We start from the raw sequence: 27,322 nt of genomic DNA, 5'->3' as shown, positions 1-27,322 counted from the left end.
AACCAGTTTGATACTGAATCAAAATTTGTAATGAATTACAGCTGCAGCAATCATACTTTAATATTGAAAAACAAATTCTTTAAAATGTCTCCAGCTGACATGTTTATTTTTCAAGCAATGAATTTTCTTTTTAGGAGAAAATGGCAAACTCATAGTATAGATTATATATAAATAGATGTCATAATAACATATACATTACATACAATATATATAATTGTTATATATAAGTCTGTTTTGTTTTTTAAAGAGAGTTGAAAAAATTTCCTTTGATAGCAAATATTTTGAATAAACCTGTCTATTGTACGTAGTTCAGTGGTGAAGTTTACACTGGCAGTATATAAGTGCAATGGCCCTTTGTGTCCAGCTGTTTCCCCTTCTCTGTACCCCCTCCCTATCCCCACTAAGTATGGCCTTGAGGCCATGGTCCATCCTTAATCTCAGTGTGTAAATTCCTTACACATGTCTAAGCACAATATTATGTACACATACATTTCAGGCTACTAGCTTGTGAAAGAAAATGTCCTGACCCCTTTAAATGACTAGTAACATTTGATAGCTTCTGTATCCATATAATATTTATTATTAATTAAAGGACTAGCTACCATGTATATCAACTGATTCTGACTACATTGGAAGCATTTCTTGTCAAACAAATGGAGCCAGTAAATGGAAAGTTTCAATAGTTAAAATGTGACATTTGAAAAACAGATTCTACATATATTAACCTTTTAATCTTTTAGATACCAATTATTTATACATTTCTTTATTGTTTCACACCTTTCAGGTTATGAAACTAGCTTGTGTACTTGTAGAAATCAAATCAAAGATCTCCATGTTATGTTGCACACACATGTACATGCAAACTCCAGCTCCTAAAGATATGCTATGCACATTAAATTGAAATCAAACAAACAATATAATTGGATATTTAACATACCTTGTAAACTGTGTCATCAATCCATAAAATGAACCTTTGGATTATAATATATCCTAAGAATTGTTGCACATAGTTCATCTCTTTGTAAATGCCTCCATCACTGTTTAAAATCTGGTGATGTCATGACCCTATATTCCAGCACCCAATCAAAAGCCAGATTGTTTGTCATGTGATCATGGAAGAGGCTTCTCTTTGATATTATGAAAAATTAATATTATTTGAGCTTCACATATTTTTGAAAAATAGAAAAAAAAATAAAACAAATTTAGCATTAAAAAATCAAGGCTTGTTTTAAAGCATAATTAATATATATAACCAGTTACTTCAATTTAGTTCATGAACATATAATTTGTGTTCATGAATAGTTCATGAATTAAAAAAAAGTTCATGAACAATCTTCTGATGTTCATGAACAGTTCATGAAAACCATATTTACTTATTATGTTCATGAACTATTCATGAAAAGTTCATGAAACTTCATGGACACTTCATGAACCGATGTTCATGAACTGGTTCATGAACTTTGTATGAAAAATTTAATGAACAATTCATGAACATTTACAGAAAGTTCATGAACATTCATGAACATTTCATGGTTCATGAAAGTTCATGAACATCAATTCGCAGGGGAGGAATCATACTTATTAAAGTTATCACGTTCATAAGGTCCAACAGTAATTATTAGTGCAAAGGGGCAATAACTCTCTAAATTACCATTGAATCATGCTGATGTTCAAATTTAGTCAAGATCTTTTTAATGTCAGTGTACACACAAAGTTTCATTAAGCTCAGTTTATATTTACTCAAGTTATCGTGTTCACAAGGTCCAATAATATTTTTAGTGCAAAGGGCAATAACTCTGTAAGTTACGATCTAATCAGGTCAATTTTCCAACTTGTCAAATTCAAATTTTAGTCTAAATACAAAGTTTTATGAAGCTGTGTGCATATTTATTCAAGTTATCATATTCATAATGTCCAAGTAAAATTATTAGTGTAATTTCCTAGCCATCTGAATGTTAGCTATATATAGTCTATATACAAAGTTTAATTAAGCTCGGTTTATATTTACTCAAGTTATCGCGATCACAAGGAAATGGTAACGGACGGCTGACGACGATGGACAAAAGATTATCGCAACAGGTCACCTATGGTCAGGTGACCTAATAAATATTGCAAAAGATAAAGTTTACAAGATGAAATATCTAGAATGATATGTTTTGTTTATTTAACCATGTAAAACCAGATAAAAATTAGTCACACTTTTCTCAACTCCTAAATGAAGTACAAAGTACTCAGTCTTCATGGAAACTAGGCTACAGTACATTAAAACATCAAAAATAATAATCAACCGTCAAAAAGGTGATCAGACAAGTCCAGGTGTAAACATTACACAGGGAGGTAGTCAACATTTCTAACTCCAACAATAAAAACTCTCATAACACTTACAGGAGATAGTACAAGGTCCTATTCTACATTAATTTGACTGATTCTGAAAATAAAAAAAAAAAACAAGAGGCCCAATAGGCCTTAAAGGTCATCTGACTGTTAATACAATATACAGTAGAACTGAAATACACAGTAAGTTGTATGTTTAACGATTGTAACATATTTTACCCCCTGTGACCTTGAATGAAGGTCAAGGTCATTCATTTGAACAAACTTGATAGCCCTTTATCCAAGCATGCTACAGCAGACGACAATCAGTACCCAGGATCTTAGTTATATACAAGAAGCCATTTAATGATTTTAGCCTATTTGACCCCTGTGACCTTGAATGAAGGTCAAGGTCATTCATTTGAACAAACTTGATAGCCCTTTATCCAAGCATGCTACAGCAGACGACAATCAGTACCCAGGATCTTAGTTATATACAAGAAGCCATTTAATGATTTTAGCCTATTTGACCCCTGTGACCTTGAATGAAGGTCAAGGTCATTTATTTGAACAAACTTTGTAGCCTTTCATCACAGCATGTCGCATGCCTAATATGAGTACCCTGGGCCTTTCTGTTCTTGAGAAGAAGTCGTTTAATGATTTAGCATATTTGACCCCTGTGAATGAAAATCAAGGTCATTCATTTGAACACACATGGTAACGCTTCACCCCAGCATGCTGCAGACCAAATATGAGTATCCTAGCCCATTCGGTTCTTGAGAAGAAATCGTTTAAATGAAAAGTTTACGCATGTTGCATGGCAATTGAATGGTGGACGGCGCACGGCGACAGACGGTGCATGATGACAATAGGTCATCCTGACCTAAAAATTCACTTTATAATAAATTTTCTTATAATTACAAGCAGTTTGTGTTTCTTTCAGTAAAATGTTTAGTCGATTGTGTCATGGATTTCATTCATGGATATTATTATGATTAAGCAGCAAATATAAGTAATTTAATATCACAACATGTGTCAAAGAACCACACCTTGTGTTACCTTGTAAAAATAAAATATTAAAATAGAAAAAATTACCCATTCTATCATATAAAGAATTGGACAGAAACACATAATAGGACAAATTCTAATACAAGTCTAAATGCTGAAATGAATCCTGGAATGTGTAACATGTCACTACATTCATACAGAAAATCATTTATTATGCCATCAAACTGAGTATCAGATTATACAGTATGTAGCAATCTCAATGTCGGCTTCGGCAGTGAATGTCACGATTTAATTCAATTCCCTCTTTATCTTTACATTTCTGCATATATTACAGAGTTATCTACAATTGCGGGTAGGTATTGTTTGTGACATCATGTGTTTGCGAGCGTAACAATGTTAATTGTTCTCACAAAGTAATGACATCACAATGGATACCTACCCCAAGGGAGATAACTCTGTAATATACAGAGACAGAATACAGAGTTATCTACCTTTGCAGATACATGTAGGTATCAAATGTGGCATCATTTCAATTAAACGTTATTTTCTCTGAAATATTTGTGTTCACAAACTCGCTTCACCACAATTGATACCTATATGAAAGGGGAGGTAACCCTAGATCTCTAATATGAAAAAACACAGATAATGTACATGCATTTCCGCAAATAAAATTTAAGCATTTGCAAGACAAATATCCTTGGATATAAAAGGCCCCCAGGGTCACTGTTTCTCAAAACGTAGTTTTACCATGAAAAATAAATTAATGGCTGATTTTATGATTAAATGGATTATAATTTAATGAGTTTTTGATTTGATTTCATGCTTTAATGGATTTCTGATTTAATTGGTTTTAATGCCTGATAATAAGAGTATGAACTTCACATGAACTTTGAACTGTGATCACTGAACCGTACAGACTCTACTATCTTTTCCACCTGACTGACTTCGAGATGACTGCCCTGACCCTGAGCCTGACTTTACTTTCGTAAGCTCCTCCTGAAAGACAAAGAGTAAAGAGTTCTGGAGACCAAAGTATTTATAGTTGTTATGATCTAAATATAGAATCTATGGTAAACCTCCACATATTTGAATTAGTTTCAGTAAAACAACATTTTTTTTAGCTGGAATGTGTTCGTTGGAACACTGTGTTTTTGAAAAAAAATTAAAACACGTCAAATGAACGTAAAGTTAAAAAATTTGTTGGCAAATCGTTGCAATTGGGTCCCTGAAAATGGTACCAACTTGAAGGTAGAAAATTTTACTTTCCATCAAGTGATCGAGGTTTCGTTGGGATTATGATATGAGGGTTATCTGTGGACAGACAAACAACCTACTTTCAATGACAGCACCATTCTCTGGTTATCCTTCAGCTGTGAGTTCTGGTTTTGAAGTTCAGTTTTCAACAATTCTATTTGCTCCTCCAGATTTTTCTCCCTTTTCTGTAGAACACAAATTTATATGTATAGTTTTAATGTGAATGTACTAAAACTAACATTAATATCAATCATTTTATTGGATCAGTTAACTTGACTACAGTTAACAGACCACATTTTATGAGTCAAATAATTTGATTGCTTGTTACTTGAGAATCTAACCATTTGATTGGCTGTTAGATGAAATTCTAACCATTTGATTGGTTGTTACATGAGAATCTAACCATTTGATTGGTTGCTACTTGAGAATCTAACCATTTGATTGGTTGTTAGATGAGAATCTAACCATTTGATTGGTTGTTACTTGAGAATCTAACCATTTGATTGGTTGTTAGATGAGAATCTAACCATTTGATTGGTTGTTACTTGAGAATCTAACGATTTGATTGGGTGTCACTTGAGAATCTAACGATTTGATTGGCTGTTAGATGAGAATCTAACCATTTGATTGGTTGTTAGATGAAAATCTAACCATTTGATTGGTTGTTACTTGAGAATCTAACGATTTGATTGGTTGTTACATGAGAATCTAACGATTTGACTGGTTGTTAGATGAAAATCTAACCATTTGATTGGTTGTTACATGAGAATCTAACCATTTGATTGATTGTTAGATGAGAATCTAACCATTTGATTGGTTGTAAGATGAGAATCTAACCATTTGATTGGTTGTAAGATGAGAATCTAACCATTTGATTGGTTGTAACTTGAGAATCAAACAATTTGATTGGTTATTACTTGAAAATCTAATGATTTGATTGGTTGTTAGATGAGAATCAAACAATTTGATTGGCTGTTAGATGAGAATCTAACCATTTGATTGGTTGTTAGATGAGATTATAACCATTTGATTGGTTGTTAGATGAGAATCAAACAATTTGATTGGTTGTTAGATGAGAATCTAACCATTTGATTGGTTGTTAGATGAGAATCTAACCATTTGATTGGTTGTTACTTGAGAATCTAACGATTTGATTGGTTGTTAGATGAGAATCTAACCATTTGATTGGTTGTTAGATGAGAATCTAACCATTTGATTGGTTGTTACTTGAGAATCTAACCATTTGATTGGTTGTTACTTGAGAATCTAACCATTTGATTGGTTGTAAGATGAGAATCTAACCATTTGATTGGTTGTAACTTGTGAATCAACAATTTGATTGGTTGTTTTTTGAGAATCAAACAATTTGATTGGTTGTTATTTGAGAATCAAACAATTTGAATGGTTACCATGACTTGAAGCTCCGCCTCCTGACGCAGTAGCTCCTCCTTGTGTCTATACTCTATTTCCAGATTACGAATCTTCTCCTCGGCTCGTTGTTTCTCTTCACGAGTTATTTCAAGTTCGTTCTGTTCACAGCAAAAACAGATCAGCACTAAAATGACTTGTTATATTCAGTAAACCTAACATTAAGTAATTAACTGCTGTTCAGAAATAATCAAAAGGCCCAAGAGCCTTAACAGTCATCTGACTACCTTGGCAATAATCATATGGGAAATTAATTAGATATAGTGTCATGGTAGCCATCTTGGATTTTGGATCAACCAGAGATGTAACAACACTTTGTCGGAACCATGTCAGTATCATTTCATGCCAGTTTCAGCCAAATCGCACTGGTAGAACTTGAGAAGAAGTTCAAAATTTGTTTTCAAGATGGCAGCTGTTGTGGCCATCTTGGATTTCGGATTAACCCGAAAAATAACAACAGTTTGTCGGGACCATGTCAGGATCATTTCATGTAAGTTTCAGCCAAATCGCACTGGTGGGACATGAGAAGAAGTTCAACATGTGTTTTCAAGATGGCGGCTATGGCGGCCATCTTGAATTTCGGATCAACCCGAAAAATAACAACACTTTTTCGGGGGCATGTCAGGATCATTTCATGTAAGTTTCAGCTAAATCGCACTGGTAAAACTTGAGAAGAAGCTCAAAATGTGAAAAGTTAACGCACGGCGGATGACGACGGACGAAACATGATGACTATAGGTCATCCTGACCCTTCGGGTCAGATGACCTAAAAAGATAATTGTACAATATTAAGTTTTCCTTTACCACATCTATTCTTTAAATGAAATAAAATTTGTAATAGATCAAAATTAATGTTAGTTACACTAGTATTTTCATGTGATTGATTTTAATTAAAATTTCATATTTCCTTACATTTATACATGAATTGAGTTTATTTGAGTTTGACATTATGTTACCTGAAGCGCTTCCTGGCGGCGACGAACAGTAACATCGGACACAAAGCCGCGGGCTGCTAACTGTTCTTTCATCATCGTCTCCTGTCTTTGTGCAAAAATTTTAGAAAATATTAATAAATAAACAAATCTTTTTAATATTAAATATCTGTTTTCCTAACAATGAATAATATTATTTCTAAACTTTTCGAGCTTTAATCCTGTTTATTTAACATCCATATGATTATAGGATGATTGAAGGCTAAAATTAGTATATTTATCCTCACTATTTATTAGTTTATTAACCAAACAAAATCAATAAATTTCAGGATTTTTTAATTCACACTTCAGTTAATCAGCCTTAACAACATGAGACTCACCCCTGGTTACGACCCTTAGGGCGACTGGCAGGTTTCTGCGGTCCCGGTGGAAGACGATTCCGACCCCCAACGGGAGCAGAGGTTTTACGACTAGTAACCTGGATATTCCTCTTTATAAAGTTACTGGAGTCACTGTGTTGTCGCCTGGAAGACATTTTAAAACATGCAGTCACCTGTCTATAAAGAACACCTGTTCATAAAAGACATATTTATATAGACACTTGCATATATAGGTCATCTCGATTTTAAATGACACCTGTGTATAAAGTACACCTGTGTATAAAGTACACCTGTGTATAAAGTACACCTGTGTATAAAGGACACCTGTGTATAAAGGACACCTGTGTATAAAGTACACCTGTGTATAAAGGACACCTGTGTATAAAGTACACCTGTGTATAAAGTACACCTGTCTATAAAGTACACATGTCTATAAAGTACACCTGTGTATAAAGGACACCTGTGTATAAAGTACACCTGTGTATAAAGGACACCTGTGTATAAAGTACACCTGTCTATAAAGTACACCTGTCTATAAAGGACACCTGTGTATAAAGGACACCTGTGTATAAAGGACACCTGTGTATAAAGGACACCTGTGTATAAAGGACACCTGTGTATAAAGTACACCTGTGTATAAAGGACACCTGTGTATAAAGGACACCTGTGTATAAAGGACACCTGTGTATAAAGGACACCTGTGTATAAAGTACACCTGTGTATAAAGTACACCTGTGTATAAAGTACACCTGTGTATAAAGTACACCTGTGTATAAAGGACACCTGTGTATAAAGTACAACTGTGTATAAAGGACACCTGTGTATAAAGTACACCTGTGTATAAAGTACACCTGTGTATAAAGTACACATGTCTATAAAGTACACCTGTCTATAAAGGACACCTGTGTATAAAGGACACCTGTGTATAAAGGACACCTGTGTATAAAGGACACCTGTGTATAAAAAGGACACCTGTGTATAAAGGACACCTGTGTATAAAGGACACCTGTGTATAAAGGACAACTGTGTATAAAGGACACCTGTGTATAAAGTACACCTGTGTATAAAGTACACCTGTGTATAAAGTACACATGTCTATAAAGTACACCTGTCTATAAAGGACACCTGTGTATAAAGGACACCTGTGTATAAAGGACACCTGTGTATAAAGGACACCTGTCTATAAAGTACCCCTGTGTATAAAGTACACCTGTCTATAAAGTACACCTGTCTATAAAGGACACCTGTGTATAAAAGGACACCTGTGTATAAAGGACACCTGTGTATAAATGACACATGTGTATAAATGACACCTGTCTATAAAGGACACCTGTGTATAAAGGACACCTGTGTATAAAGGACACCTGTGTATAAAGTACACCTGTCTATAAAGTACACCTGTGTATAAAGGACACCTGTGTATAAAGGACACCTGTCTATAAAGTACACATGTCTATAAAGTACACCTGTGTATAAAGGACACCTGTGTATAAAGGACACCTGTGTATAAAGTACACCTGTGTATAAAGTACACCTGTGTATAAAGGACACCTGTCTATAAAGTACACCTGTGTATAAAGTACACCTGTGTATAAAGGACACATGTCTATAAAGTACACCTGTGTATAAAGTACACCTGTGTATAAAGGACACCTGTGTATAAAGTACACCTGTCTATAAAGTACACCTGTGTATAAAGTACACCTGTGTATAAAGGACACCTGTGTATAAAGTACACCTGTGTATAAAGTACACCTGTCTATAAAGGACAACTGTGTATAAAGGACACCTGTGTATAAAGTACACCTGTCTATAAAGGACACCTGTGTATAAAGGACACCTGTGTATAAAGTACACCTGTCTATAAAGGACACCTGTGTATAAAGAAGTACACCTGTGTATAAAGGACACCTGTGTATAAAGTACACCTGTGTATAAAGTACACCTGTGTATAAAGTACACCTGTCTATAAAGGACAACTGTGTATACAGGACACATGTCTATAAAGTGTATAAAGGACACCTGTGTATAAAGGACACCTGTGTATAAAGGACACCTGTGTATAAAGTACACCTGTGTATAAAGTACACCTGTGTATAAAGTACACCTGTGTATAAAGGACAACTGTGTATAAAGGACACCTGTGTATAAAGTACACCTGTCTATAAAGTACACCTGTGTATACAGGACACATGTCTATAAAGTACACCTGTCTATAAAGGACACCTGTGCATAAAGGACACCTGTGTATAAAGGACACCTGTGTATAAAGTACACCTGTGTATAAAGTTTACCTGTCTATAAAGTACACCTGTGTATAAAGGACACCTGTGTATAAAGGACACCTGTCTATAAAGTACACCTGTGTATAAAGTACACCTGTCTATAAAGGACAACTGTGTATAAAGGACACCTGTGTATAAAGTACACCTGTGTATAAAGTACACATGTCTATAAAGTACACCTGTGTATAAAGGACACCTGTGCATAAAGGACACCTGTCTATAAAGGAAACCTCTATATAAAGGACACCAGCCTATATAGGACACCTCTATTTTAAATGACACTTGACTTGTCTATAAGGAAACATGTCTATAAAGGAAACCTCTATACAAAGGACACTTTTCAAAAAGGGACACCTGTCTCTATTATACACCTCTATATAAATAACACCTGTCTATAATGGATACTTTTCTATGAAGGGCACATTTCTATAAATGACCGACTAATCAACCTTATACTATTACCATTTCTACAGTCCACATATATAACATTTCTACAGCCCACATATATAACATTTCTACAGTCCACATACATAACATTTCTACAGTCCACATATATAACATTTCTACAGCCCACATATATAACATTTCTACAGCCCACATATATAACATTTCTACTGCCCACATATATAATATTTCTACAGATCACATATATAACATTTCTACAGCCCACATATATAACATCTCTACAGCCCACATATATAACATTTCTACAGCCCACATATATAACATTTCTACAGCCCACATATATAACATTTCTACAGTCCACATATATAACGTAATATTTACCGATGACTTGGAACATGAAGATTTTCCTTAGAACTGTCCGAGTGGACACTTCCAGATGGGAAATCCACTTCACTCTCGGTACTGTTAGCAGACATTGACCGGTCCCTGCTCCGGACAGGAATCTCAGGCTGTAAAATAAACAATAATAAATAACATGATGAAGTGATTAATTTCACTGTCCATTTCCATAGATACTCGTCCTGATCTTCGCTCTTCCCCTATCGATGTGCACTCCCCCCCCAAACATGTCACTCTTTAAACTTTTTGTTATCAAGTTAACTATCTAATTTCATATAACAGAAGAATTCCATATGGTGTAAATTATGTGAAATTTGTACGTTATTTTTACTTTTTTGCATGCTTAGATATTTTAATTTAAAATCTTTCTTACCCTTGTTTTGTCCTCCGTCACTGTTTTTTTCTGCTTGACTCTGGGACTCATCGTATCCAGATTCTTGCCTGTAAAGCTCAGGTTATTTAGTAACTTAATTGCTTAAATTCACATTTAATCAAGAATTGATTGTCTATTTTGTTGCTTGCATTGATTGATGAAGAAGCCTGCTACTCTACGTACCTGGGTTGAGTTCCTTGTTGATCTGTATACTGGACATGGAGCTGTCCACCATTCTCCGCGACAACTCGTCCTCTGATTGGTCACTCGTATCATCAGCCTCGTTTCCATCATTTATCTCACGTTCGGTGTTGGCCAGCTCCTCTTTCAGCCAACGAGGAACCTGTGACAAACAATAACGCAAGTTTTATAAGTTATAATATGACATCCTAGACACCTAGGGATAATTCTGTTTTCATATACATTTGTAAACAAAGGTAGAACTGTTTTTGTTAATATCCATCAAAGCTTTTGAAAGTATTATGTTTTTCATATAAAAAAAAATACTGGATGTTTGTGCTACAGGTACAGGACTCCTTAGCCAATGAAGAAGCTGTGACAAACGCATCTCCTTCAAACGTAAATACCCAACAATTTAGGATACAGAGATATGTACCACACAAATTCTAGAACTAGGATTTATACTTGATATATTCTTAATGATAAATTAAAACATAAGCAGCTCAAAATTTCCTTTCGTCATGTTGATATGAACTACCGTATTTATCAGGTCCAACAATTAATTTGTGTGAGGGTCCAACAAATCATTTGTTGCTCCAAAACCCAGCCTATAACTGTTTTGTTTTACCCCATTGTGACGTCACTCCAGTCCAACCACACATTTTAACAGTCGATTTTAACAGTACTTTGGACCACTTGATGGAATAGTTCACTTATTGGCATTTTTGTCAATAGAGTTTATATAGAAACTATTTTATAGGAGTACATCAAAATGTAAGATGATAAATAATTTTCTTACATCATGTAGATATGAATTTAAAACAGATATCCACCTGTCATCAGATCAATGCAGTGGTTTATCAACCTTCTGTAAGATAATTTCCTTACCGTTCCCTGTGTGTCCATCTCCGAGGCCTCGGATGAGTATTCATCGCCGCCCTCGCGACTCGAGGCGGAGCAGAGTAAGGCTGTATCTTTAGGTACGGTGAGAGTATTACCACTAAACCTTTTCCTGTAAACAGTGAAATCTTCCTTTGTGTTTCACAATCTATTTTAATATACATCATGTAGGACTACTATAAAGGTAGTGATTAAAAATGTCACAGGTATAAAAAAATTATATAAAATTTTGTGATGTACAGTATGAAATTGATTCACAGAAATTAATTGTTGTGTAATTGTCGCATAATTGTCGTGTAAGTTGTGTAATTGTCGCATAATTGTCGTGTAATTGTTGTGTAATTGTTGCGTAATTGTCATGTAATTGTTGTATCATTGTTGTGTGTAATTGTCGTGTAATTGTTGTGTAATTGTCGTGTAATTGTTGTGTAATTGTCGTGTAATAGTTGTGTAATTGTTGTGTAATAGTTGTGTGTAATTGTTGTGTAATAGTTGTGTAATTGTTGTGTAATAGTTGTGTGTAATTGTTGTGTAATAGTTGTGTAATTGTTGTGTAATAGTTGTGTGTAATTGTTGTGTAATAGTTGTGTAATTGTTGTGTAATAGTTGTGTGTAATTGTTGTGTAATAGTCGTGTAATTGTTGTGTAATAGTTGTGTGTAATTGTTGTGTAATAGTTGTGTAATTGTTGTGTAATAGTTGTGTGTAATTGTTGTGTAATACTTGTGTTATTGTCGTGTAATTGTTGTGTAATTGTCATGTAATTGTTGTATCATTGTCGTGTAATTGTTGTGTGTAATTGTTGTGTAATAGTTGTGTAATTGTTGTGTAATAGTTGTGTGTAATTGTTGTGTAATACTTGTGTTATTGTCGTGTAATTGTTGTGTAATAGTTGTGTAATTGTCGTGTAATTGTTGTGTAATAGTTGTGTAATTGTTGTGTAATTGTTGTGTGTAATTGTTGTGTAATAGTTGTGTTATTGTCGTGTAATTGTTGCGTAATTGTCATGTAATTGTTGTATCATTGTCGTGTAATTGTTGTATGTAATTGTTGTGTAATAGTTGTGTAATTGTTGTGTAATTGTTGTGTAATAGTTGTGTAATTGTTGTGTAATAGTTGTGTGTAATTGTTGTGTAATACTTGTGTTATTGTCGTGTAATTGTTGCGTAATTGTCATGTAATTGTTGTATCATTGTCGTGTAATTGTTGTGTGTAATTGTTGTGTTATTGTCGTGTAATTGTTGTGTGTAATTGTTGTGTAATAGTTGTGTAATAGTTGTGTAATAGTTGTGTAATTGTTGTGTAATAGTTGTGTGTAATTGTTGTGTAATACTTGTGTTATTGTCGTGTAATTGTTGTGTAATAGTTGTGTAATTGTCGTGTAATTGTTGTGTAATAGTTGTGTAATTGTTGTGTAATTGTTGTGTGTAATTGTTGTGTAATAGTTGTGTTATTGTCGTGTAGTTGTCGTGTAATTGTCGCGTAATTGTCATGTAATTGTTGTGTAATTGTCGTATAAGTTGGGTAATTGTCGTATAAGTTGGGTAATTGTCGTGTGCAATTGTTGTGTAATTGTCATATAGTTGTCGTGTAAGTTGTGTAATTGTCGTGTGTAATTGTCGTGTGTAATTGTTGTGCAATTGTCATAAAATCGTGGTGTTATTGTTGTGTAATTGCCATGAAATCGTGGTGTAATTGTCGTGTAATTGCCATGTAATTGTCATGTAATTGGCATGTGATTATCGTGTAATTGTTGTGTAATTGTCATTTAATTGTTGTGTAATTGTCGTGTAATTGTCGTATGTAATTGTCGTATGTAATTGTCGTGTAATTGCCGTGTGTAATTGTTGTGTAATTGTAGTGAAATTGTTGTGTAATTGCCATGAAATCGTGGTGTAATTGTCATGTAATTGGCATGTGATTTTCATGTAATTGTCATGTAATTATCGTGTAATTGTTGCGTGTAATTGCTGTGTAATTGTCGTGTAATTGTCGTGTAATTGTCATGTGTAATTGATGTGCAGTTGCCTTGTAATTGTCGTGTGATTGTCATGTAATTGTTGTGTAATTGTCTTGTAATTGTTGTGTGTAATTGTTGTGTAATTGTCGTGTAATTGTCGTGTAATTGTTGTGTAATTGTCGTTTGTAATTGCCGTGTAATTTTTGTGTAATTGTCGTGTAATTGCCGTGCAGTTGCCATGTAATTGTCGTGTGATTGTCATGTAATTGTCGTGTAATTGTTGTGTGTAATTGTTGTGTAATTGTCATGTGTAATTGCCATGTAATTTTTGTGTAATTGTCATGTGTAATTGCCATGTAATTTTCGTGTAATTTTCGTGTAATTGTCGTGTGTAATTGCCGTGTGTAATCGCCGTGTAATTGTCGTGTAATTGTCGTGTAATTGTTGTGTAAGTGTATAGTTATACAGACCTGATTCCTCGTTTTTTTCGACTTTTTCGTCTAGGGGGTGGTGCGGATGTCTCCAACTGCACAAAGAGGTTCTCGCCGTGACAAAAGAAACTGCTGATAGTGAGGGACTCGTCTCCTGACTTACTGATTCTGGGAAGACAAAAGTTAACAACTGATTCTGGGAGGACAAAAAAAAATAACTGATTCTGGGAGGACAAAAATAAACAACTAATTCTGGGAGGACAAAAATAAACAACTGATTCTGGGGGGACAAAAATAAACAACTGATTCTGGGAAGACAAAAGTTAACAACTGATTCTGGGAGGACAAAAATAAACAACTGATTCTGGGAGGACAAAAATAAACAACTAATTCTGGGAGGACAAAAATAAACAAGAGGCCAAGAGGGCCTGTATCGCTCACCTGGTTTGTAATGCCAAGTAATGTTCTGAATACAGGTTCATTTTCTGAAGGAATTTGAATATTTACCTCTAAATCCCCTATTGGGCCCCGCCCTGCTGCCCCAGAGGGTCAGAGCCAAAATTTACACAAGTTCTGTTCCCCTTCCCCCAAGGATGTTTGTGGCCAAATTTGGTCACAATCCAAGCAGAACTCTAGAACAAGTAGCAATTTACAGGATTTACCCCTATTTCCCCTATTTGGCCCCGCCTCTCTGGCCCCCAGGGGGTCAGGGCCAAAATTTATACATTTTCTGTTCCCCTTCCACCATGGATGTTTGTGGCCAAATTTGGTTACAATCCGTGCAGAACTCTATTACTAGTAGTGATTTAAAGGATTTACCTCTATTTCCCCTATTGGGCCCCACCCCTCCTGCCCCTGGGGGGTCAGAGCCAAAATTTATACAAGTTCTGTTCCCATTCCCCCATGGAAGTTTGTGGCCAAATTTGGTTACATTCCATGCAGAACTCTATGACTAGTAGCGATTTAAAGGATTTACCTCTATTTCCCGTATTGGGCCCCACCCCTCCTGCCCCGGGGGGGTCAGAGCCAAAATTTATACAAGTTCTGTTCCTCTAGTTCTCTTCCCCTTCCCCCAAGGATGTTTGTGGCCAAATTTGGTTACATTCCATGCAGAACTCTATGACGAGTAGCGATTTAAAGGATTTACCTCTATTTCCCCTATTGGGCCCCACCCCTCCTGCCCCCGGAGGGTCAGAGCCAAAATTTATACAAGGTCTGTTCCCCTTCCCCCAAGGATGTTTGTGGCCAAATTTGGTAACAATCCATGCAGAACTCTATGACTAGTAGCGATTTAAAGGATTTACCTCTATTTCCCCTATTTGGCCCCACCCCTCCTGCCCCCGGGGGGTCAGAGCCAAAATTTATACAAGTTCTGTTCCCCTTCCCCCAAGGATGTTTGTGGCCAAATTTGGTTACAATCCATGCAGAACTCTAGGACAAGTAGCAATTTAAAGGATTTACCTCTATTTCCCCTATTGGGCCCCGCCCCTCCTGCCCCCGGGGGGTCAGAGCCAAAATTTATACAAGGTCTGTTCCCCTTCCCCCAAGGATGTTTGTGGCCAAATTTGGTTACAATCCATGCAGAACTCTATGACTAGTAGCGATTTAAAGGATTTACCTCTATTTCCCCTATTTGGCCCCACCCCTCCTGCCCCTGGGGGGTCAGAGCCAAAATTTATACAAGTTCTGTTCCCCTTCCCCCAAGGATATTTGTGGCCAAATTTGGTTACATTCCATGCAGAACTCTAGGACTAGTAGCGATTTAAAGGAAATGTTGACGGACGGACGGACGTCGCGCCATGACATAAGCTCACCGGCCTTTCGGGCCAGGTGAGCTAAAGACTGCTTCTGGGAGGACAAAAATAAACAACTAATACTGTGAGGACAAAAATACATAACTGATTCTGGGAGGAAACAAGAGATCCCAGTGCCAAATTTGGTGCCCACCAAAGAATAACCTATGTCTGACATATGACCGAGGGATCTTTTCTCTGATTTTCAAACTTTAACTTTCAAAATCCAAGATGGCAGTCTTGTTGACAAATCAGTCCTAAAATTCTATATGCACAACTAGGGTCCTAGAGGAACCGACAGATTAAATTTGAGACAAATCCCTTCAGTACTTCCTGAGAAATAGTGGTAACAAACTTAAACTACCAAAATCTAAGATGGCAGCCCGTCAACCATCTTGTTGACCGATCAGTTCCAAAATGCCATATGCACAACTAGGGTCATAGAGGAATCGACAGATGAAATTTGAGACAAATCCCTTCCGTACCTTCTGAAAAATAGCAGTACCAAACTTAAACTACCAAAATCCAAGATGGCAGCCAGTCGGCCATCTTGTTGACCGATCAGTCCAAAAATGCAATATGCACATCTATGATTCTAGGGGAACCTACATATGGACTTTGAGGTCCCTTCAGTACTTTCTGAGAAATAGCGGTAACAAACTTATAAATATACAAATCCAAGATGGCAGCCAGTCGACCATCTTGTAAGTAGGCCATCTTGTTGACTGATATCAGTCCCAAAATGCAATATGCACAACTAGGGTCATAGGGGAACCGACAGCTAAAATATGAGACAAATCCCTTCAGTACTTTCTGAAAAATAGTGGTAACAAACTTTTACTATCAAAATCCAAGATGGCTGCCTGGCGGCCATCTTGTTGACGAATCAGTCCCAAAATGCAATATGCATCACAAGGGCCCTAGTGGAACCTATATATAAAATTTGAAAAAAAATCCATTCAGTTCTCTTTCAGTAATAGAGGTAACAAGAATTGTTAACAGACGGACGGACGGACAGACAAGGCGATTTCAATAGACCACCATCTGATGATGGTAGGCAAAGAAATAAATAACTGATTCTGGGAGGAAAAAAATAAACAACTAATTAATGCATCGCTTACTGTAAAGTTAAGTATTAATTATCAAATTCAGTGGTTCAATACCGTAAGCACAGACTTGTGTGACCTGCTGAGTAGTCTCAATAGACTGGAAGGATTTAACATCTGTAGTTATGTTCCCTTTATAAGTAATATGAGAAATTCTTACAGATTAGTTACTCAAAGATTACCATGATTACAATTAAGCATCTTTTACATGTAGATTTGTCATTTAATTCATCCAAAACTTAGCGCTGTACATAAATTAGTGCTTCAGAAAACAGGGTGAAAAGCGCTAAAATAAAACTCTCACTAAAATAAAACTCTCACTAAAATTCAACTATGATCACTCATTTAAAATTAACCAATAAAGCTTTTGCTAAAATTAAACTATCACAAAAATTTATAACTACCACAAAAATTTAACTACTCCTAAAGTTAAATTACTGTGTTGGCGGAGAAAAACCACTGACCAGCGGTCAGTACCTGGCAACTGCTCTACTTGTGATTTGAACTCGCATTCCAGAGGTGGAGGGCTTGTGGAAATATGTCAAGGCATCTTAACCACTCAGCCACCACGGCCCAGAAGTGGAGGGCTTTTGGTAAAATGTCCAGACATCTTAGCCACTCAGCCACTGTGATCCAGAGGTGGAGGGCTTGTGGTAATATGTCAGGACATCTTAACCACTCAGCCACTGTGATCCAGAGGTGGAGGGCTTTTGGTAATATGTCTGAACATCTAACCACTCGGCCCCCGCGTCCCAGAGGTGGAGGGCTTGTGGTTATATGTCGAGACATCTTAAGCACTCAGTCACTTTGATACAGAGGTGGAGGGCTTGTGGTAATATGTCGAGACATCTTAACCACTCGGCCACCACGGCCCAGAGGTGGAGGGCTTGTGGTAATATGTTGAGACATCTTAAGCACTCAGTCACTTTGATACAGAGGCGGAGGGCTTTTGGTAATATGTTGAGACACCTTAACCACTTGGCCACCAAGGCCCAGAGGTGGAGGGCTTGTGGTAATATGTCGAGACATCTTAACCACTTGGCCACCAAGGCCCAGAGGTGGAGGGCTTGTGGTAATATGTCGAGACATCTTAACCACTCAGTCACTTTAATCCAGAGGTAAAGGGCTTGTGGTAAATATGTCGGGACATCTTCACCACTCAGCCTATGTGGCCCCAGAGGTCAGGCTTGTGGTAATATGTCAGACACCTTAACCACTCGGCCCCCACATCCCAGAGGTGGAGGGCTTGTGGTAATACGTCGAGACATTTTAACCACTCGGCCCCCACCCCCCCCCCCCCCCCCCCCCCCCCCGCCCAGAGGTTGAGGGCTTGTGGTAATATGTCAGACACCTTAACCACTCGGCCCCTGCGACCCAGAGGTGGAGGGCTTTTGGTAATACGTTGAGACATCTTAACCACTCGGCCACTGTGACCCAGAGGTGGAGGGCTTGTGGTAATACGTCGAGACATCTTAACCACTCGGCCACCATGGCCCACAGGTGGAGGGCTTGTGGTAATATGTTGAGACATCTTAAGCACTCAGTCACTTTGATACAGAGGCGGAGGGCTTTTGGTAATATGTCGGGACATCTTAACCACTCGGCCCCTACGGCCCCCCCGGCCCAGAGGTGGAGGGCTTGTGGTAATATGTCAGACACCTTAACCACTCGGCCCCTGTGACCCAGAAGTGGAGGGCTTGTGGTAATACGTCGAGACATCTTAACCACTCGGCCACTGTGACCCAGAGGTGGAGGGCTTGTGGTAATACGTCGAGACATCTTAACCACTCGGCCACCATGGCCCAGAGGTGGAGGGCTTGTGGTAATACGTCGAGATATCTTAACCACTCCGCCACCACTGCCCCTTATATCCAGGGATATATCTCTGGGTTCCCTGATTCTTGACAGAAAACTTCCACTTTACATTTTACTACCTGTAACATCTATACTAACTTCATCAAGTGCATCGGAGGGTAGATAATCTCAGACTCGTCCTTGTTGATCTCCGCGTCCTTACTGGCCTCACGACTACTACTGGCGCTTGACGTCCGGCGTGGAACACTACCTGTAAGGGCAAATAACTCTACAAGTCACACCTGTTAGGGCAGATAACTCTACAAATCATACATGTAAGGGTAGATAACTCTACAAATCATACCTGTTAGGGCAGATAACTCTACAAGTCATACATGTAAGGAAAGATAACTCTAAAAATCATACATGTAAGGGTAGATAACTCTACAAATCATACCTGTTAGGGCAGATAACTCTACAAATCATACTTGTAAGGGCAGATAACTCTACAAATCAAACCTGTAATGGCAGATAACTCTTCAAATCATACCTGAAAAGGCAGATAACTCTACAAATCATACATGTTCGGGCAGATAACTCTAAAAATCATACATGTAAGGGCAGATAACTCTACAACTACAAATACATGTAAGGGCAGATAACTCTACAACTACAAATCACACCTGTAAGGGTAGATAACTCTACAAATCATACCTGTTAGGGCAGATAACTCTACAAATCATACTTGTAAGGGCAAATAACTCTACAACTACAAATCATACATGTAAGGGCAGATAACTCTAAAAATCATACATGTAAGGGCAGATAACTCTTCAAATCATACCTGAAAAGGCAGATCACTCTACAAATCATACATGTTTGGGCAGATAACTCTACAACTACAAACATACCTGTTAGGGCAGATAACTCTACAAATCATACCTGTAAGGGTAGAAAACTCTACAACTACAAATCATACATGTAAGGGTAGATAACTCTACAAAGCATACCTGTTAGGACAGATAACTCTACAAATCATACCTGTTAGGGCAGATAACTCTACAAACCATACCTGTAAGGGCAGATAACTCTACAAATCATACATGTAAGGGTAGATAACTCTACAAATCATACCTGTAAAGGCAGATAACTCTACAAGTCATACATGTAAGGAAAGATAACTCTAAAAATCATACATGTAAGGGCAGATAACTCTACAACTACAAATCACATCTGTAAGGGTAGATAACTCTACAAATCATACCTGTTAGGGCAGATAACTCTACAAATCATACTTGTAAGGGCAGATAACTCTACAAATCACACCTGTAAGGGCAGATAACTCTTCAAATCATACCTGAAAAGGCAGATAACTCTACAAATCATACATGTTTGGGCAGATAACTCTACAACTACAAATCATACCTGTTAGGGCAGATAACTCTACAAATCACACCTACTACAAATCATACCTGTAAGGGCAGATAACTCTACAAATCACACCTGTAAGGGTAGATAACTCTACAAATCATATCTGTAAAGGCAGATAACTCTACAACTACAAATCATACATGTAAAGGTAGATAACTCTACAAATCACACATGTTAGGGCAGATAACTCTAAAAATCATACATGTAAGGGCAAATAACTCTAGAAATCATACATGTAAGGGCAGATAACTCTACAACTACAAATCTGTAAGGGTAGATAACTCTACAAATCATACCTGCTAGGGCAGATAACTCTACAAATCATACTTGTAAGGGCAGATAACTCTACAACTACAAATCATACATGTAAGGGCAGATAACTCTAAAAATCATACATGTAAGGGCAGATAACTCTTCAAATCATACCTGAAAAGGCAGATCACTCTACAAATCATACATGTTTGGGCAGACAATTCTACAACTACAAATCATACCTGTAAGGGCAGATAACTCTACAAATCACACCTGTAAGGGTAGATAACTCTACAACTACAAATCATACATGTAAGGGTAGATAACTATACAAAGCATACCTGTTAGGACAGATAACACTACAAATCATACCTGTAAGGACAGATAACTCTAAAAATCATACCTGTTAGAATTAATAACTCTACAAATCATACCTGTAAGGTCAGATAACTCTACAAATCATACCTGTAAGGGTAGATAACTCTACAACTACAAATTATACATGTAAGGGTAGATAACTCTACAAAGCATACCTGGTAGGACAGATAACTCTACAAATCATACCTGTAAGGGCAGATAACTCTTCAAATCCTACATGTAAGGGCAGATAACTCTATAAATCACACATGTTAGGGCAGATAGCTCTACAAATCATACCTGTAAGGCCAGATAACTCTACAAATCATACCTGTAAAGGCAGATAACTCTACAAATCACACCTGTAAGGGCAGATAACTCTACAAATCATACATGTAAGGGCAGATAACTCTACAAATCATACCTATAAGGGCAGATAACTCTACAAATCACACCTGTAAGGACAGATAACTCTACAAATCACACCTGTAAGGGCAGATAACTCTACAAGTCATACATGTAAGGGTAGATAATTTTACAAGTCATAAATGTAAGGGCAGATAACTCTACAAATCATATCTGTAAGTACAGATAACTCTACAAATCACACCTGTAAGGGTAGATAACTCTACAAATCATACATGTAAGGGCAGATAACTCTAAAATCATACCTGTAAGGGCAGATAACTCTACAAATCATATCTGTAAGGGCAGATAACTCTCCAAATCATACCTGTAAGGGTAGATAACTCTACAACTACAAATCATACATGTAAGGGCAGATAACTATATAACTACAAATCATACATGTAAGGGTAGATAACTCTACAAATCATACATGTAAGGAAAGATAACTCTTCAAATTATGTTTGTAAGGGCAGATAACTCTACAACTACAAATTATACATGTAAGGGCAGATAACTCTACAAATAATACCTGTAAGGGCAGATAACTCTACAAATCATACTTGTAAGGGCAGATAACTCTAAAATCACACCTGTAAGGGCAGATAACTCTACAAATCATACCTGTAAGGGTAGATAACTCTACAAATCATATCTGTAAAGGCAGATAACTCTACAACTACAAATCATACCTGTAAGGGCAGATAACCCTACAAATCACACCTGTAAGGGTAGATAACTCTACAAATCATACATGTAAGGGCAGATAACTCTACAAATCACACATGTAAGGGCAGATAACTATACAAATCATACCTGTAAGGGCAGATAACTCTACAAACCATACCTGTAAGGGCAAATAACTCTACAAATCACACCTGTTAGGGCAGATAACTCTAAAAATCATACATGTAAGGGCAGATAACTCTACAAATCATACCTGTAAGGACAGATAACTCTAAAAATCACACCTGTTAGGGCAGATAACTCTAAAAATCATACATGTAAGGGCAGATAACTCTATAAATCATACATGTAAGGGCAGATAACTCTATAAATCACACATGTTAGGGCAGATAGCTCTACAAATCATACCTGTAAGGCCAGATAACTCTACAAATCATACCTGTAAAGGCAGATAACTCTACAAATCACACCTGTAAGGGCAGATTACTCTACAAATCATACCTGTAAGGGCAGATAACTCTACAAATCACACCTGTAAGGGCAGATAACTCTACAAATCATACCTATAAGGGCAGATAACTCTACAAATCACACCTGTAAGGACAGATAACTCTACAAATCACACCTGTAAGGGCAGATAACTCTACAAGTCATACATGTAAGGGTAGATATAATTTTACAAGTCATAAATGTAAGGGCAGATAACTCTACAAATCATATCTGTAAGTACAGATAACTCTACAAATCACACCTGTAAGGGTAGATAACTCTACAAGTCATAAATGTAAGGGCAGATAACTCTAAAAATAATATCTGTAAGGACAGATAACTCTACAAATCATACATGTAAAGGTAGATAACTCTACAAACCATACCTGTAAGGGCAGATAACTCTACAAATCATACCTGTAAGGGCAGATAACTCTACAAATCGTACCTGTTAGGGTCAGACTGTATACTTACTGAGAGGTCGGAATCCCCCTGGTCATGTCAGACTGTATACTTACTGAGAGGTCGGAATCCCCCTGGTCATGTCAGATTGTATACTTACTGAGAGGTCGGAATCCCCCTGGTCGTGTCAGACTGTATACTTACTGAGAGGTCGGAATCCCCCTGGTCATGTCAGACTGTATACTTACTGAGAGGTCGGAATCCCCCTGGTCGAGTCAGATTGTATACTTACTGTGAGAGGTCGGAATCCCCCTGGTCATGTCAGACTGTATACTTACTGAGAGGTCGGAATCCCCCTGGTCGTGTCAGACTGTATACTTACTGAGAGGTCGGAATCCCCCTGGTCGTGTCAGACTGTATACTTACTGAGAGGTCGGAATCCCCCTGGTCGTGTCAGATTGTATACTTACTGAGAGGTCGGAATCCCCCTGGTCGTGTCAGACTGTATACTTACTGAGAGGTCGGAATCCCCCTGGTCGTGTCAGACTGTATACTTACTGAGAGGTCGGAATCCCCCTGGTCGTGTCAGACTGTATACTTACTGAGAGAGGTCGGAATCCCCCTGGTCGTGTCAGACTGTATACTTACTGAGAGGTCGGAATCCCCCTGGTCATGTCAGACTGTATACTTACTGAGAGGTCGGAATCCCCCTGGTCGTGTCAGATTGTATACTTACTGAGAGGTCGGAATCCCCCTGGTCATGTCAGACTGTATACTTACTGAGAGGTCGGAATCCCCCTGGTCATGTCAGACTGTATACTTACTGAGAGGTCGGAATCCCCCTGGTCGTGTCAGATTGTATACTTACTGAGAGGTCGGAATCCCCCTGGTCATGTCAGACTGTATACTTACTGAGAGGTCGGAATCCCCCTGGTCATGTCAGACTGTATACTTACTGAGAGGTCGGAATCCCCCTGGTCGTGTCAGACTGTATACTTACTGAGAGGTCGGAATCCCCCTGGTCATGTCAGACTGTATACTTACTGAGAGGTCGGAATCCCCCTGGTCGTGTCAGACTGTATACTTACTGAGAGGTCGGAATCCCCCTGGTCGTGTCAGATTGTATACTTACTGAGAGGTCGGAATCCCCTGGTCATGTCAGACTGTATACTTACTGAGAGGTCGGAATCCCCCTGGTCATGTCAGATTGTATACTTACTGAGAGGTCGGAATCCCCCTGGTCGTGTCAGATTGTATACTTACTGAGAGGTCGGAATCCCCCTGGTCATGTCAGACTGTATACTTACTGAGAGGTCGGAATCCCCCTGGTCATGTCAGACTGTATACTTACTGAGAGGTCGGAATTTTTGGTCATGTCAGACTGTATACTTACTGAGAGGTCGGAATCCCCCTGGTCGTGTCAGACTACTTGTATCACGACGGGGTTTGAGAACTTGGAATTCCACTGTCTGTTAATCCCTGGGAGAATGCGCTGTCTACACTTTCCTGTCGTCGATGGCCAAAGGAAACACTTTCCAGACTTCCCTCCGTCCTCAGTCTATCCTGGCTATTGTTGTCATGGTTACCATCCTCTGTCACATTTGATTCCAAGGTAACTAGTAATCAATTAAATGTATCATATTTCAATAACATTTAAAATAAATACTACACTCCGACTAAATATTGATATCTGAGGAATCACCTTTGATTTACATATTTTAATGCTTAGTATTTTAGACTGTAGGGTACATAGGAAGGGCCCATAACTCTCAGTTCTGTAGGGTACATAGGAAGGGCCCATAACTCTCAGTTCTGTAGGGTACATAGGAAGGGCCCATAACTCTCAGTTCCAGTAATTACAATGTACTGGATCAAGCAGCCATTTGTAGTTCTTGTTCTACCTATTAAAATAAATGTCCCAGAAAACCATTTAATATGTAAAAATGAAATTGGACAAAAATTAAAATTTTGACTCCTTTAGGAGTGGTGCAGCCATCATGGATTCCTCAAAAAAACAGAAGTCCAATGGGCCTTAACGGTCATCTGATCGTTAATATGATATATAGTAGAAAATACAGAGTCATTTGTTTAAAGATGCTCCACCGCTGACAAGTGTGATTTTTTCACTATCAAAAACAGGAGCAGACGATTGGGTATTTTTCTTCATTTACAAAAATTCTGTGACACTATATCCTATATGGGATGAAGTACTGATTGCGCATGCACCAAAGGCGAAATAAATTATTTTATATTATTTTTTGTGTTAATTAGGCATATATACACACGATTAAACACCTATTTTTGTTCAAATGATGAATATCATTTATGCTCTGTTGGCGGTGGAGCATCTTTAAAGATTTTAGCCTTTTTGACTCCGTCGATACTGCAGGTCAAATATGAGTACTCTAGGCTCTTTGGTTATTGAGAAGTCGTTTAAAATTTTTAGCCTTTTTGACCCCTGTGACTTTGAATGAAGGTCAAGGTCATTCATTTGAACAAACTTCGTACACTTTCATGCAAACATGTTGCAGACCCAATATGAGTACCTTGCACCTTTTGGTTATTGAGAAGAAGTTAAACCTTTTTGACCCCTAACCTTGAATGAAGGTCAAAGTCATTCATTCATCCTAGCATGCTGCATGAAGTTGTTTGAATGAAAAGTTATGACGGGCAAATTTTCAGCTATCACTATACCTATTGGTTGTATAGGAAATCAATTGTTGACAGAGAGAGAGAGAGAAACAGGACAGGACAAGAAGGGAGGTATAACTCCTTGTCAGACTAGATATACAGGTCACAGGGCCCTAATATAACCTACCATCCTGACTAGAGGTCTGACTCCCTGTCAGACTAGATACACAGGTCACAGGGCCCTAAATTAACCTACCATCCTGACTAGAGGCCTGACTCCTTGTCAGACTAGATATACAGGTCACAGGGCCCTAATATAACCTACCATCCTGACTAGAGGCCTGACTCCCTGTCAGACTAGATATACAGGTCACAGGGCCCTAATATAACCTACCATCCTGACTAGAGGCCTGACTCCCTGTCAGACTAGATATACAGGTCACAGGGCCCTAATATAATCTACCATCCTGACTAGAGGCCTGACCCCTTGTCAGACTAGATATACAGGTCACAGGGCCCTAATATAACCTACCATCCTGACTAGAGGCCTGACTCCCTGTCAGACTAGACTAGATAATATACAGGTCCTGACAGGGCCCTAATAGATAACAGGTCACAGGGCCCTACCTAACCATCCTGACTAGAGGCCTGACTCCCTGTCAGACTAGATATACAGGTCACAGGGCCCTAATATAACCTACCATCCTGACTAGAGGCCTGACTCCCTGTCAGACTAGATATACAGGTCACAGGGCCCTAATATAACCTACCATCCTGACTAGAGGCCTGACTCCCTGTCAGACTAGATATACAGGTCACAGGGCCCTAATATAATCTACCATCCTGACTAGAGGCCTGACTCCCTGTCAGACTAGATATACAGGTCACAGGGCCCTAATATAACCTACCATCCTGACTAGAGGCCTGACTCCCTGTCAGACTAGATATACAGGTCACAGGGCCCTAATATAACCTACCATCCTGACTAGAGGCCTGACTCCCTGTCAGACTAGATATACAGGTCACAGGGCCCTAATATAACCTACCATCCTGACTAGAGGCCTGACTCCCTGTCAGACTAGATATACAGGTCACAGGGCCCTAATATAACCTACCATCCTGACTAGAGGCCTGACTCCACTGTCAGACTAGATATACAGGTCACAGGGCCCTAATATAACCTACCATCCTGACTAGAGGCCTGACTCACTGTCAGACTAGATATACAGGTCTCAGGGCCCTAATATAACCCTACCATCCTGACTAGAGGCCTGACTCCCTGGTCAGACTAGATATACAGGTCACCAGGGCCCTAATATAACCTACCATCCCGACTAGAGGCCTGACTCCCTGTCAGACTAGATATACAGGTCACAGGGCCCTAATATAACCTACCATCCTGACTAGAGGCCTGACTCCCTGTCAGACTAGATATACAGGTCACAGGGCCCTAATATAACCTACCATCCTGACTAGAGGCCTGACTCCCTGTCAGACTAGATATACAGGTCACAGGGCCCTAATATAACCTACCATCCTGACTAGAGGCCTGACTCCCTGTCAGACTAGATATACAGGTCACAGGGCCCTAATATAACCTACCATCCTGACTAGAGGCCTGACTCCCTGTCAAGACTAGATATACAGGTCACAGGGCCCTAACATAACCTACCATCCTGACTAGAGGCCTGACTCCCTGTCAGACTAGATATACAGGTCACAGGGCCC

The 27,322-nt window shown here is 38.3% G+C and overlaps 1 protein-coding gene across 1 annotated transcript in view; it reads right to left on the bottom strand.

Moving 5' to 3' along the window:
• Window positions 1-233: 233 nt before the first annotated feature.
• Window positions 234-27,322, bottom strand: part of LOC138306581 (uncharacterized) — a 181,641-nt gene continuing 154,552 nt past the window's right edge. The window contains exons 21-33 of the mRNA XM_069247019.1: window positions 24,402-24,579; window positions 24,096-24,112; window positions 19,100-19,211; window positions 14,287-14,415; window positions 11,846-11,969; window positions 10,961-11,120; window positions 10,778-10,845; window positions 10,387-10,514; window positions 7,316-7,459; window positions 6,960-7,044; window positions 5,985-6,104; window positions 4,656-4,760; window positions 234-4,317 (exon numbers count right to left, since the gene is read on the bottom strand). Of these exons, the coding sequence (XP_069103120.1) occupies window positions 4,222-4,317; window positions 4,656-4,760; window positions 5,985-6,104; window positions 6,960-7,044; window positions 7,316-7,459; window positions 10,387-10,514; window positions 10,778-10,845; window positions 10,961-11,120; window positions 11,846-11,969; window positions 14,287-14,415; window positions 19,100-19,211; window positions 24,096-24,112; window positions 24,402-24,579 (1,466 nt within the window). The 3' untranslated portion in view covers window positions 234-4,221. The remainder of the gene's footprint in view (window positions 4,318-4,655; window positions 4,761-5,984; window positions 6,105-6,959; window positions 7,045-7,315; window positions 7,460-10,386; window positions 10,515-10,777; window positions 10,846-10,960; window positions 11,121-11,845; window positions 11,970-14,286; window positions 14,416-19,099; window positions 19,212-24,095; window positions 24,113-24,401; window positions 24,580-27,322) is intronic.

Source organism: Argopecten irradians, chromosome 13, assembly GCF_041381155.1.
Source record: "Argopecten irradians isolate NY chromosome 13, Ai_NY, whole genome shotgun sequence".
NCBI lineage: Eukaryota > Metazoa > Mollusca > Bivalvia > Pectinida > Pectinidae > Argopecten > Argopecten irradians.
This window is presented reverse-complemented; position numbering and strand designations above follow the sequence as displayed.